This window comes from Felis catus, chromosome A3 (genome assembly GCF_018350175.1).
Source record: "Felis catus isolate Fca126 chromosome A3, F.catus_Fca126_mat1.0, whole genome shotgun sequence".
Classification (NCBI taxonomy): domain Eukaryota; kingdom Metazoa; phylum Chordata; class Mammalia; order Carnivora; family Felidae; genus Felis; species Felis catus.
Genome location: NC_058370.1, coordinates 132,443,845 through 132,457,322, shown reverse-complemented (window position 1 = coordinate 132,457,322; position 13,478 = coordinate 132,443,845). Strand labels below are relative to the sequence as shown.

General features: G+C 60.8%; 1 protein-coding gene across 24 annotated transcripts in view; it reads left to right on the top strand.

Annotated features, from left to right (window-relative positions):
* Positions 1–13,478, top strand: part of ATP6V1C2 (ATPase H+ transporting V1 subunit C2) — a 62,500-nt gene that overhangs the window by 40,702 nt on the left and 8,320 nt on the right. For 8 of the 24 annotated variants that reach the window (XM_045054949.1, XM_045054948.1, XM_045054961.1 and 5 more), the window contains 5 exons: positions 1,839–1,937; positions 2,508–2,576; positions 4,783–4,875; positions 4,986–5,079; positions 7,412–8,381. In XM_045054949.1, coding sequence (XP_044910884.1) covers positions 1,839–1,937; positions 2,508–2,576; positions 4,783–4,875; positions 4,986–5,079; positions 7,412–8,026 — 970 coding nt within the window. In that variant the 3' untranslated portion in view covers positions 8,027–8,381. The other 16 variants (XM_023252109.2, XM_045054953.1, XM_045054952.1 and 13 more) reach the window with 15 other exon arrangements.

The window sequence follows — 13,478 nt, the reverse complement described above, 5'->3', positions numbered from 1 at the left end:
GGAGGTCGGAACCGGCTGTCCTCTCATTCGGCCATTCCTCTGAGTAGCTCACCCTCTCATTTCCGCCTCTCCCTTCGGATGGCCGCTGGGCCAGCAGCCGTCTTGTGAACGAGGCAAATGGTGCCTTAGTGGAGAATGGAAAACCAAAAAGGGAGGGGCGCACCTTGACTGGAAATGGCTAGTGGTGGCGGCCTGACTTTGTGTCAGAACTAAATGGGCGTCACCTGAGTTTTGCCTCCTCCTTGGCCCTACGGAGGGGTGGGGATGGGAAAAGGGCAGAGTGCTGATGGCAGAGAGCCCTAAATGGTGACCTTGGCATAGGTCAGTCATGGCATTGACCATCTGCCTGCCTCATTGCATCACCGAACTGGGGGCTCCTTGAGAATTGTCTGGGGCTTAGCAAACATCTGGTGCGGCCTCTTCAGTCGACCGGTGAAGGAGCCATCCACTGAGTCACAGCAGCGTTGGTCTGTCCAGAGTGTTTGCTGAGGGAAGGAGAGGGAAGGGGAGGGCAGGGGAGGGCAGGGGAGGGACGAGAAGGGAAAGGGAGGAAAAGGGAGGGTAAGGCTGTTCTTTACCTCCTTGTCCGTTATTCCTGTCTTTTTTTTTTTAATTTATTTATTTTGAGAGAGAGAGTGCAAGTGGGGGAAGGGCAGAGAGAGAGAGAGAGAGAGAGAGAGAGAGAGAGAGGATCCCAAGCAGGCTCCACGCTGTCAGCACAGAGCCCAATGCAGGGCTCGAACTCACGAACCGTGAGATCAAGAGATCAAGAGTCTGATGCTCAACCGACTGAGCCCCCCCAGGTGCCCCCCTTTTTCTTCTTTTGATAAACGTTTATTAAGCACCTACCGTATCCTCAGGCTTTATGCCAGGCCCTAAAGATGCAAAGCAGAATAAGAGGTAATTTCTGCCCTTGGAGAGCTCACAATTATTCACTCAACAGGTATTTACAGAAAATCTGCTTTGTGCAGGGAGTACAGGCATAACCCAGACAGATAGGACCTGACGGGTGGGACGGTAATGTGGAAATGCCAAGGTAGGAGGTACAGGCCCTGTGCCCTCGCAGAGAGTCCTAAGGGACTTACCAGTGACGGCGCAGGTAGGAGAGGTGAGGTTGGAGGGGGGCATTGTACCTGAGGCTTTGGCCTTGGCCCGAGTGCTTGAGAGCCATTCACCGGGGAGACGTCCTGTGCTGCACTGATACCCTGGCTGGGTGCTGAGGCTGTAGACAGTCTCAGTAGCTCTACCTTGGCTCGTCTGCTGATACAATAGCCTTGAACCGTGTGCTAAAAATACCACGACCTCGATGTAGACCGGGTTCCACTGGGCACGATGAAAGCTATTTCAGGTGAAGGTCCCCTGGCGGCTGGACCTGTGAGGCGTGAAAAGTGACACGGACCTCTCTCTGGTCCCCGTGTCTGCTCAGGACAGCCCGACACTCGAGTAACTCAAGCTGCCTGCCCCCCCGCCCCCCTCCCCCCGCGGTCCCCTCCCAACAGCCGGTGGCTCGCACCGGGACAGTGCAGGCCAGGGAGGTGTTGAACTCAGCCACCCCTCGGTGACTGTGACGGGGCCTCAGGCCCTGCCAGCCACAGCAGGTCTGGCCACCAGAACTGGGGGGGGTCAGGGACACACTCAGCCCAGGGCCCTGGCACTCCCGGGGGTGGGGGGGCATCTGAGCCCTTCCTGTCTCCTGCCTGCCCTCCGGTCCCCGGGCCCGCGTGCTGGTGGGTGTACGGGGTGGGGGGAGGGGGCCCGTGCGGCCCAGAAGCCCAGGCCCACGCCGCCTCCCTCCGCCTTTCTCCTGATCGCACCCCCTTTGTCCCACACGGATTCAGGGGAAACCTCTTCACTCGGACGCTGAGCGATATTGTGAGCAAAGAAGACTTCGTGTTGGATTCCGAGTATCTTGTCACACTTCTGGTCATCGTGCCCAAGTAAGTGGCCCGGGAAGGTGGGTGGTGCGGGACCTCGGCCCGTGTTGGTGACCCCGGAAGGAAACCGGCCTGCCCGACGGAGAGGAAGGGGAGCCCCCCACGGCCTGGCCCCCGGGAGCACTAAATGGGAGTTGCGTGGGCCGGCACGGGAGCAGGGAGACAGCACCCGCGGTGGGACGCAGTGACAGAAGCAGCCGTTTCTTGAGCGCTTGAGGCGTGCCTGCCACATGCCTCACTCTCAACAAACCCCGGGCTGCTGTTACTCCCTTGTCCTGAGGCCAGAGAGGTCAGCTGGCTTGCCCAAGGCCACACAGGGCCGGGACTAGAAAGTTCCGACACAATCACACGGGCCCTCTGCGGGGTCCCGGGCCCTCATGGGGAGGCTGGGTCCGGGATGGGCTGGGCAGGAGATTCTCGGTGCCCATGGCAGGGCCTCGGGGGGTGGGGGGCACTCCGGCCCAGGCCTGCTCACTCCAGTCCTTTGGGAAGAGGGGTATATAGGGTCCCAAATACTTGGGACGCCCCGAAGTTTTTAAGCAGAAATCACTGAATGATCCTGTATCCTCGCAGACCAAGCTACGCGCAATGGCAAAAAACCTACGAATCCCTCTCGGACATGGTGGTCCCTCGGTCGACTAAGTAAGTGAGACCCCAACTTGGCACCCGGCCACCAAGCGTGCCGGAAGGTGTGAGGACCCTCGGCCCGCCCCACTCGCTCTCACAAGGGTCCCTTGGCCTGGAACTCCTTTGCAGCCACACACCCGACCCCATGCCAGACTCTCTCCATCTTTTAAAATGCGGTTTCCCTGCCCCCTCCTCCAGGAAGCCCTCTCTGGCTGCCTCCTGGCAGAGACCCCCCCCTCAGTGCACTCTGCGGTGCCTTCTCAGCCCAGGTCATTCTTCCCCGCCTGAGGGTCAAGCAAGGGCCTGGCTCTGATGGCCACAGGGCGGGAGCAGGGGAGGAAGGCATTCTCAGCGTCCGGCCTCCTGGGGTCAGAGCAGGAGTGGCCAATGAAGCCTGGGAAGGTGGTAGGAGAAGGTTCCCAAACCGTGAATACCACGCATCTGGGGAGACCAGCATCTCAGGGCCGCACGCAGCAGCAGGAAAGGCTCTCACGATGCAGTACTGAGCAGGGGAAGCAAGTTCTTTTGCTTTAGCTCTAGAAACAGACACAACTAAACCACATGCGATCTGGGCACACGCAGGTGCCCAGTAGAGCCGTGGAGGTGTGTGGGCATGGGAAACGTGGCAACCTGGGGGCACAGCGCGACGTGCACCCAGGGAGGGCCACGGGAGGGGGGGGTCTGCCGTATGAGAATTGCTTTAGGTCTTAAATGGGGCGGCTGAGACACAGGTATTTGTTATTCTCTATACCTTTTCACACGTCTGAAACGGCTGGTCCTTGAAAAAAAATTTTTTTAACGTTCACTTTGTTTTGAGAGAGAGAGACAGAGCATGATCAGGAGAGGGGCACAGAGAGAGAGGGAGACACAGGCTCCAGGCTCTGAACTGTCGGCACAGAGCCCGACGCGGGGCTCGAACTCACAAACCGCGAGGTCATGCCCTGAGCTGAAGTCGGACGCGTAACTGACTGAGCCTCTCAGGCGCCCCGCGAATGGTTTGTCATTTTAAAAGATTTGGCGGGTGAGTCTTGGCCAGACATGCCAATTCATCTGCTTCCCAGGGCACCGTGGCGAGAGGGAGGGTGGCCCCTGCCCAAGTCCATCGCGGCCCGGAGGCGTCTAGCTGGGGGTACCTGCTGCAGGGCGGCTCTTCCAGGGTCACAACTCACTGGAGGTAGCAGTTAGGAGCTGAGTTGAGGGGTGCAGGGAACAGGACGGTCATAGCCTGAGGCCACAGGGGAGGCCAGAGGAACAGGCCCGGGGCAGCCACGTCTGCAGGGGCGGGGCGGGTGGGGTGGGGAGGAAGGCACACAGATGGGTGGAGGGGCTGGTCCTTGAAGTCACCCCGCTCAGCAGACGACCCCAGCTCTTGTAACAGTGGCATTCTGTGGCCAGGTGCCAGGGGGCCCCGCCCAAAAGGCTGCCTCAGTAGGTGGCTTGGCTTCTCAGACCAGAGCCCCCAGGCCCTTCGTTGTCAGAAGGCGCCCGAGAATCCGCAGAGGTGACTCAGAAAAGTCTCTGGAGCCTGGGGCGGCCCTTCTGGGCACCCACTCTGGGAGAGCGGAAAGGTGACCCGGCCCTGAGCGTGTCCACGAGACCTGCCTGGGCTTGGCGAAGGGCTTCAGGTCTGTGACCCAAAGACGCAGGCCCCTGGCTCTGACAACCCCTGTGTTTGGGGCGGTGCCCACGGGGGTCCCGTGTTGAGGTGTGCCTCGGGAGGCCGTCCGATTACAACATCGGACGTGAGGTGGACGTGGCGGGGTGGTTTCCTACCAACGAGCACAGCACGTCAGAGCGAGGGCCCCCCGTCCGCACACGAGGCGACTGAGACCCGGGACTCGCGTGATCTCTTGGGCATTTCACAAACCAGAGCTGAACCGTGCATCTCCGCACGGCTGGTCTCCTGCCCTTTCCTCCCCTCGAGGGCCTGCGTTTAGATCACCTGGAGGCCCCTGAGGCCTCAGCCTGGAGGTTGAATGGCAGGAGCCCGAGAGGGGGCGGGCTGAGCCCACACGGCCAGGAGTTGGGAAATAAGGGACGTCCGGTTCCCTGCCCTCCGCTGCTGGCTGGGCCCCGGCACACGGGCCAGTGGGCTGATGGGGACGGAGCCTCACCTCTGCGGTGACCCGCCTCCCCGACGGGAGAGGACAGGGCTCTCCTAGCCCAGCTCTGACGCCGGGCCCGGCGATGAGTCCCGTGAACAGACGCTTCTCTCCCCCAGACTGATCGCCGAGGACAACGAGGGCGGCCTCTTCACGGTGACCCTGTTTCGAAAAGTGATCGACGATTTCAAAACCAAAGCCAAAGAGAACAAGTAAGGGCTGGCCTTGGGGGGTTGCTCCGGGTCTGGTCTGTCTGCACCGGAGGGGCCTCTGCTCCGACTGGAAGCTTCTTGGCAAACGCCTCCCATTTGCTTGTTTTAAGGTTCACTGTCCGTGAATTTTACTATGATGAGAAAGAGATAAAGAGGGAAAGGGAAGAGCTGAGCCGTTTGCTGTCTGATAAGAAGCAACAGTATGTGAGTAGACTTCGCGGGCGGCCGGACTCCGGGCAAGGGCGGCTCCTCCCTGGGGGCACACGGCCCCGGGAATGTGTGCCCCCCTGGGGCTGCCGGGGTGCGTCTGGGGAAGGCAGAGGGGCCCCGAGGTGGCGCCTGAGCTGTGAGTCCGTCCGAGCTCCTGAGTCCTGGTGCTGCCCTTCGAGGAAGGGAGTCCCAGTTCCGCTCTGCAGCTGAGAAACTGACGCTCGGGGGGGGGGGGGGGGTCAGTGAGCACCTCCCCCAGGAAGAGGGCCCCACCTGAGCCTTCTCCGCCCCAAGGTCGGGCAGGGCAAGGTGGGGATCCCTGAGTGGAAAGTGGGCGGCTCCGTCCCCTCCGTCCCCCTGCTATTCTCAGCAGTGCGGCTCCCCGGGTGCGATGTGACACCTTCTGTCACCAGCACCTGTATTTATGTCCCCTACGCTTTCGGCAAAGAGTGGGTGCTTGTCCCGGAGGAACTGACAACAGCCAACCTCCCGTGTGCAAGGGCAGCTGAGCTCAGGGGGGAGAAAACCAGGCTTTTAGTCTAGAAGTGTGAACAGCGTGGCCTTGGGCACCCCGCTGTGTAAGACGGGCACGCTCCCCACGTGGCATCCTCCCGCTGCAGAGCGGGCCTAAGCCAGGTGGCTCCCGGGGCCTGCCTCGGTGGAATGTCTCCGGGTCCCTTCTCTCCCATCCCCCCCACCCCCCACCCAGGGCGGGTTCTCAGGGAAGCTTCCTAGTCAGCCTCTGGAGTAGAGAGGAGGGGAAGAATGAGTAGAATGTACTTCAGGCCTGTTGGAGGAAGACCGGTGTGTAAACATAAGGCTGTAAGTATGTGCTTGGATGATGCAAGATGTACCTCCCGTGTGGCCAAGTGTTTGCCCCAAGCCTTCTCTGCTGTCGGGCCGGGGGAGTCTGCACGTCCGACGTGACCCCTCCGGGTCAGTGGCCTTTTCACAGGGACTCCGGACAAGTCAACCCCCTCAGAAGTGGCAGCAGCATGGGGGTTCCCAAAATAGGGTTCTCCCAGTCCCCCCAGACTGGCCCATCCCCCTTGAGGAAGAACGGGGGGCTGGTCCTATGGTCGTGCCCGTGCACGGTTTCGGCCCCTCCCGGCCCCGAGCACACACGTCTGTGTGTGGACGTGTGTGCGCACACCAGGGGAACACGCTTTTCGGATCCCAAGTCTGCCGGGCTTCTCTGGCTGAGACCCCTTCCCGAGACAAAGGGCTGAGGTGGCCCCGGGCGCGGGGCCTCAGACCCGACACGCCCAGGCAGGAAGGGTGCTCGCCAACAAGCTGGAAAACCAAAGGGGTCTTCTCCTTGACCTCAGCTCGCCCCAGACCCTCATCGCCCAGGAGCGCTCGGTGGTCTCTATCATAGTTGAGCAACCCTGCTGGCCTCGGGGCCGGCCCTGGCTGGCCTCCGGTTGGGGGCCAGACTGTGGCAGCTGTCACGGTGTCCAGGAGGGAGGCCCTGCCCGCAGGACAGGTGGTCAGGTCCGTGCCTTCGGCCCCTCCCTCCGCGCTGGCACAGACCCCCGAGGATCGAGGTGATACCTGCCGCCCGGGTCTCCGGTTACCCGCCGGCGGAGGGTGCTGCTCCCCCACGCTGCCCTGGGAGCCCTTCCAGGGTCTCTCTGTGCAGGGGAAATGGAGATGCGAAGGAGACACACTAGCTCGGAAACATTTAGCTCCCTGCGAGGCTCTCGCTGGGTGCCAGTGAGCGGGGGTCAGCCGGGGTCGGCCCTACCCTGGCCGCGTAGACCCTTTCCCCCTTAGCTTGTTGGGAGGCGGGTGCGGTCGGCATCCTCCGCCGTTTTGATTACTCGCCAGCCGGAGGGGACAGGCTGGGACCTGGGGCTTCGGCCCCCTGTGAGAGCACGGGGTGGGGGCTTCCTGTGCTTTCTGTTTGCAGAGAGGGTAGAGGGGGCTGTGTCTCAACAGCACACCCGCCGTCCGCGTGTGGCACGCTTAAGGGCACCCCGATTGCCCTGTTGCCACCGAGGCTGGACGTGGTGGGGACACGCTCCTCAGGCAGAGCCGTTCCCACGAACGCCGCCTGGAGCTGTCCCCGTCCTGTCCCCGTGGAGGGGAGGTCCTGACCGGAGCCAGGCAGGGGCGGGGGGGATGTGGGCACCGGCTCCGTCCCTGGAATATGGGGCCTGAAGACCTTAACACCCCGGTCCCATCTCGAGTCCGACCAGCACGCACTCCCGGAGGGCGGGCCGGCCTTGCCGGCCTCCCCATGCTTTTCAGGCGATGCGAGTTATTTCTGTTTGTTGTGATGCATGTTTGCCGAAAGATTAATAAATCATTTCTGTGCCTTTAGCAAACTTCCTGTGTTGCTCTTAAAAAGGGATCATCCACCTTCCCGGACCACAAGGTTCAGGTAACCCCGCTAGGGAACCCCGATAGGCCCGCTGCGGGGCAGACGGACAGAGAGAGAGAGAGTGAGGGCGAGGGAGAGGTAAGCAGCACCCGGGAGCCCTGGGCTTCCCCCGCTCGCATGTCCTCGCCAGCGCAGGCGTCTTCTGAGAAAACAAAGCCTTGCGTTTTCTGTTACCGAAGGTGGCTTTTGAGGGCTCAAATCAAGGAGCCCAGCATCAAACGCCTTTCCTCCTCATCCGGGGGGCCTCCTTGGAGCTGCCCCCCGCCCCCGGCAGTGGATGGTGCTTGCTGGCCAGGGTGCCCCCCGCCCTGTCTGGAGGTGGCTGGAGCTGGTGACGGGGACAGGTGCTGGTGGTCGGGCAGCTCGGCTCTCCTCCCCTGGCTGCCCTGGCTGGACCCACCCCTGACCTTGGTGGGCACTTGGAGGTGCCTTTGCTCCAAGACTCGAAGCTCCCTCTCCCCGAGGAGCGGCCACAGCGGCATTAGTGGCAGCTGTCGTGGCCGAGTGAGGCGGGCTCCTCGGGGGGGCCCCCTGGAAGCGGCGGCTGGTGGATGACGCCAGGACCCCGGGGCAGCGCCACCCTGGGAGGCCGGCCCCTTCGCAGCACAGCGTCAGAGGGAAGCCTGCGGGCTGCCTGCTGACAGCCCTGAGGTCAGGGGCTGCCCAGCCCCTGCAGCCCGGTCTGCGGTGGCCCCGCGCATGCGCCGGGTGGCTGGCCCGCGGCGCTTCCCCGGCCCCCCGCCCCGGGGCGGCCCGGCCGACGGGGTCCCGGCCCTCGTCCAACCACCTCGCTGCTTCCGCTGGCCGCCGGGCATTTCTTCGCCGCTCGGGGCTTGCTCTGTCAAAACCCACGTCCTCCTCGGCCTCGCGTGGGCGGAGCGGCCAGCGGGCGTCACCGGCTCTCCTGTCTCTGCAGGGCCCGCTGCTGCGCTGGCTCAAGGTGAACTTCAGCGAAGCCTTCATTGCCTGGATCCACATCAAGGCCCTGAGGGTGTTTGTGGAGTCCGTGCTCAGGTGCGTGGAGGAGGCGCCCAGCCCGGGGTGGGGCAGCGAGCTCTGGGGAGCCCCTGGGCTGCCGCCTGCCCCTTCCGTCCCCCGCCCCCCCACCCCCCACCCCAGTCTCCTCTGGGACCTGCCGGGCCCTCCCGTCCTCTCCGCGCGCTCCTCCTGGCTCTTGGCAACATGTTTAGGATCTCCTGAGTCACACGAGCCTTCCCTCAGCCCTGCGGGCCCTGCTGTCCTGTGCTCCGCGTCCCGTTCCTGCCAGACTCGGGGCGGGTGTCCTGCTCTCCGCGGCAGGCTCCGCCCCGCCCCGTGCACCTGCCGGGGCCTGGCGACTCCTAGAGGAAACACCAGCACGGTCTCAGTCCTTGACCTCTGAGCCCAAGGCGGCACAAAAAAACGAAAGCCCTGAACCAAACCGAACTGACGACAACAAAAATTTGGCCTTGTTTGTTTTTTTCACCAAAGTGAAAACACTTACCGTGGGAGATTTGGGAACTGTAGGTAAGCACGACCAATGAATAAAAAAATCACCTGTAATTTTAACGCCGGGAGAAAACTCTGCTGGCTAGTGTGCAGGTGTGAACCTTAGGAGTTTTCGTTCCTTTGTGTTTTGCTTTTTTTTTTTTATTCTAGTTTACAGATATGCATATTTTTTTTTTACTAAATTTTTGCAAAAATGGAATCAAACAGTATTTTTTAAAGCCTGTTTTTCTGCCACGTTTTGAACATGTGCAGTGACATGAGCTATGTGGGGAGGGGGGATCTTGGTAGCATCACACACGGCTGGCCGTACCCTTTTTCTGGAAGCTTCCACCCCTGCTTCTTGGCCCCCTCTGGCCCTCTGACCCTCTGGAGTGCTCTCCCCAGCCCCTCCCCTGGCTGCAAGGCGGGTGCCCCCCCCCATCCCTTCCCAGCCATCCACCTAGAGGCCTGTTCCATACTTTCCCTTTCGAGTCTGTGCCTCCTACCTCGTCCTGTCCGCCTCTCACCTCACACGGGCTTCCCCTGGACATCTGGCTCATCTTCCCTCCCGACCCCTTCCCCTGGCTGCCCCGTCAATGCCCGTGGGCTCACGTCTTTCCTGTTTCCAGACCCCAAGCCTCAGGGCGGGCTCAGATGCCTCTGCTCCCTCACCCTCGCCTCCTACGCCCACTCCTGCACCCCACGACGCTTCTGGCGGGCCCCCTGGCTCGCCCCTGCTTTCTCTCTTCCCTCCGTCCCGGCCTCGCCTGGCCGGGCCAGCTCTTGCCACGGGCTCTCACTTGGTTCTGTGCCTCCGGTTCATCCTCCACGCGGCTGCCAGTGTGGTTTTGTCCAAGCACAGTATGGCGGCTGCCAGGATCCGACCGTGGCTCCTCTCGTGGTCATCCACCCCCGCCCATCTCAGAGGCCTGGAGTGGCGTGGATTGTGGCATCGGGCCGCGGGGCGTAGACGAGCAAACCTGGAGTGTGCCAGCCACCTGTGGTGTAGACGGGGCCCGAGAGTGACCCTGCTGGCCTCAAAAATCAGTGGTTCTCAGGCTCACTACTACAGTGCGGATGCCCGCTTGCTCGAGAGAGGTCGAGATGGATGTCCTTAAGTTGGATGAAACAGGATTTCTCCTGAAAGTATATGTGAAAGTAATTCTTTACAAGACTCTCAATGTAGGATTGTTTTTTTTTTTTACCGTGTCTGTATTTTTCCAGAATACGGTTGTATACATGAGCGCTGTTTGAAAAATTCAAGTTCAGAAATACATACTGTGGAAACAGTTCCCAGTCCCCACTGCCCATAATCACGGTTAATGGTTTCGAGACTCTTCTTTCCCCCCCAAATGGGATCGTTTAGCGTCCTGCGGCTTGCTGCCTTCATCTGCTCTGAATCAGTCTCTTCAGCACGGGTGAAGCTACCTGATCCTTTTTTAATGGCTTTTTCGTATTCTATCCTGTGGACAGATCGTAATCCGGGAAAACAGAGGCTGAACTGACACGTTTGCTGGGGCACACAGACGGTGAAGTTCACCTGCTTGCCTGTTCCTTTGACCCCCTGTTGGTCTTTGCCCCGCCCCCCCCCCCCCCCCAGTTGGCTCTTGGCCGCTGTCTCCCTCTTCTCCGAGCTGTTTTGTACTTCCCGCCTGGGGGGGAGGGAGGGGCCGACGCGCTCTCTGCCTGTCACCCCGCTCAGAGTCGGACAGATGTGAAATGGACATCTTCCAGACACTTCCAGATGTGAAATGTTCGTGGACTCCATAAAGTCAAAGTGAAGTAGACTCAGCCCTCAGTTGAAGGAGAGCTGGTTGACCCTCAGGGCGCAGTGAACCGGGGGCTGCCGGGTGCAGAGTGGAGGGGCCAGCCAGGAAGCTAGTCAGTCTGGATCTCGGTGGGGAACAGAGGTTACGGAATCCTGACGGCGGCTGTGTGGCCTCGATCGTCTAGGGAGAGCCCTGCAGAGGGAAGGTACTGAAAGGGCACCTCGGGGAACCCCAATATTTAGAGTGGAGGAGAGAAGCCCATGAGGAAGTCAGGCAGGAGGAGGGAGTGGCTGACGAGTCAAAGGGAGGAGAAGCTTAAGGATTTAGGTGTCCCCGTCATGAGGTCATCGGTGGGACAAGCTCGAGTGTGGTGGCCGGATGACTGGGTGACATGGGACACTGGGCACTCTCAAGTTTGGAATGAGAGCCCAAGGGGGCTGAGGGCGTTTCTTACAAAGGAGGGCAGGATGGCGAGATGTTACAGGGAAGGGGACAGTGGTAGACGATGCTGGCGCCCCTGTGGCACAGAGGTCTCGGTGTGGGGGCCTCACGTCAGGGCTCCCCGCCGGGTGACCTCGGCAGTCAGGGAGGAGGAGGGTCCTCTACTGAGCGGAGCAAGGAGCAGCGTGGGGGCGGCCTTGTGGAGAATGAGCGCTGACCGGGCTGTTCTGGAAGGCGTGTTCTGAGCAGAATAGAGAAGGCGTTCACGGACGTGGATCCAGAGGGAGGGTCAGCAGGGAAAGGGCTAGAAGGATCTGGGAAGAACGTGGGAAGCCCCGAAGTCGAGAGAGTGGGCTGAGAAAGGGGCCCAGGGCTTGGAGGCTTGATGGGGGGGGGGGGGGGGGAGGACGAGGAGCAGTCAGTCAACATTCACGAAGCGTTGGAGTGCCCGCCGCCCTCCAGGTCTGGGGACACAGTAGACTGTGCGCAAAACAGACCCGTGCCTCTGCCCCGATGGGAGCTCGCGGGCTGGGAAAGACAGGACAGCTGGGACACAGGGGTCCTCGTTCGGGAGGGTAAGCGAGCTCCCAGGGAACCTGCAATGACTGGCGGAACGACCAGGTCGGACGACAGAGCGCGGTGGCACCATGGTCTGGGAGCTGGAATGCGCGTCCTTAACGTACGTGTCGCCTGGGGTGTGTGGTCAGCAGGTGGAGACAGCGGTGTCGGTGAGGCCGAGGGTGTGGAGTGGGTTTCTGGAAAGCACTGGGAGTTGCGGGAGGGAGTCAGGAGGGGGGGCTGCTCGCTCAGCTAAGATGGCCGCGGCCCCTCCGCTCACTCCCCCGGGGGGTACCGGAGCTTTGTGGTAAGAGGGGACACGGAGAGGAGGCCATCGGCTGGGCCGTTCCCCTCGCCCGTGACCCAGCCCACGCGCCGCCACCTGTCTGCACCCGCCAGCTTCTCTGGCTCTTGTCTCCTGGAAAGACCATTTAGGCGGGGCTCGGCCATCGGGGTCCTGCCGGCCCAGCATCCTGGAAACGCACAGGACGGAGCAGGTGTTAGGCTCGGTGTGTGGCGAAGGCAGCGGCACGCGTGGGCACGGCCTCCTTCACGTACACTTTGCTTCCCGCCCGCAGATCCGGCAGACCTCCGCGTTTTAGTGCACGCCGCACCGTTATCCAGAAATGGCCGGTTAGCCTGTTCTGGCACATTCCCCTCCAGAAAAATCCAGTCACCAGTCTCACCTCTGACCCGAAATATTTCATTCCACTGAGTTTTACTGTCTTAAGCGGTGTCAGCTGAAGCTTTTTTCTTCCTACTAGAACCGCCTGTTTCTTGTCAGGGTTGTTTTCCCCACGTTTCCATCCGGGGTAACTTATGCGCACATTTTGTCTGTCTGGGAAGGTACGGACTTCCAGTGAATTTCCAGGCGGTGCTCCTCCAGCCTCACAAGAAGTCCTCCACCAAACGTTTAAGAGAGGTTCTGAACTCTGTCTTCAGACATCTGGATCAAGTAGCGGCTGCAAGCGTGTTGGATGTAGGTATACGATCCAGAAGCGGCCGGGGTTCTGTGCTAAGGTCAGCCTCCCCACCTGGGAACTTGCCAGATCCCGAAACTGCCTGTTACGAAGATGTACGTTTCACAAATGCGAAAGTGTAACAAGGAAGAGTGTGTGTGTGTGTGTGTGTGTGTGTGTGTGCGCGCGCGCGCGCATGCGCACGCGTGTGCGTGGCGAGGGTGCGCTGCGCGGGGCAGAAGATACCGTCACGGCCCGGAGAGCCTCCTCAAAAACATAAAGACGGGACAGCGAACTGCCTTCTGCACCTAGAGCGACAGCGCCGCGTCCTCTTTTGCAGGCGTCTGTGGACATCCCGGGACTGCAGCTCGGCAACCAAGACTACTTTCCTTACGTCTATTTCCACATCGACCTCAGCCTGCTCGACTAGGAGCCGCTGGCCCCACGAGGCCTTCCCGTCCGCGCGGACTCCGCAGACGCCGCTCTTTCCCTCGGCCGCGGAACCCCACGGAACTTAGAGTTTGAGAGAAATTGCTCACAAAAGTTAGTCACAGTTGTATTTATTTTTTTTAAGTTACAATAAAGAAATGCCCCGTCCTTCGAATGGTTTTTTATGTTCGAACGTAATTCAGAGCCTCACTTTACATGAATGGGGACTGCCTAGAAATTGGTCACCTGCTGTTTTAATTTTGTGTCTTAACGGATCTCTTGGGACGGCTTGGGAAGAACATTAAAAATCCTGAGCTGACCGCATAACCAGCTAGATTTCCTAACTGGGGATGGCCCAAAGACAAAATGTTGGGCACGAAATGT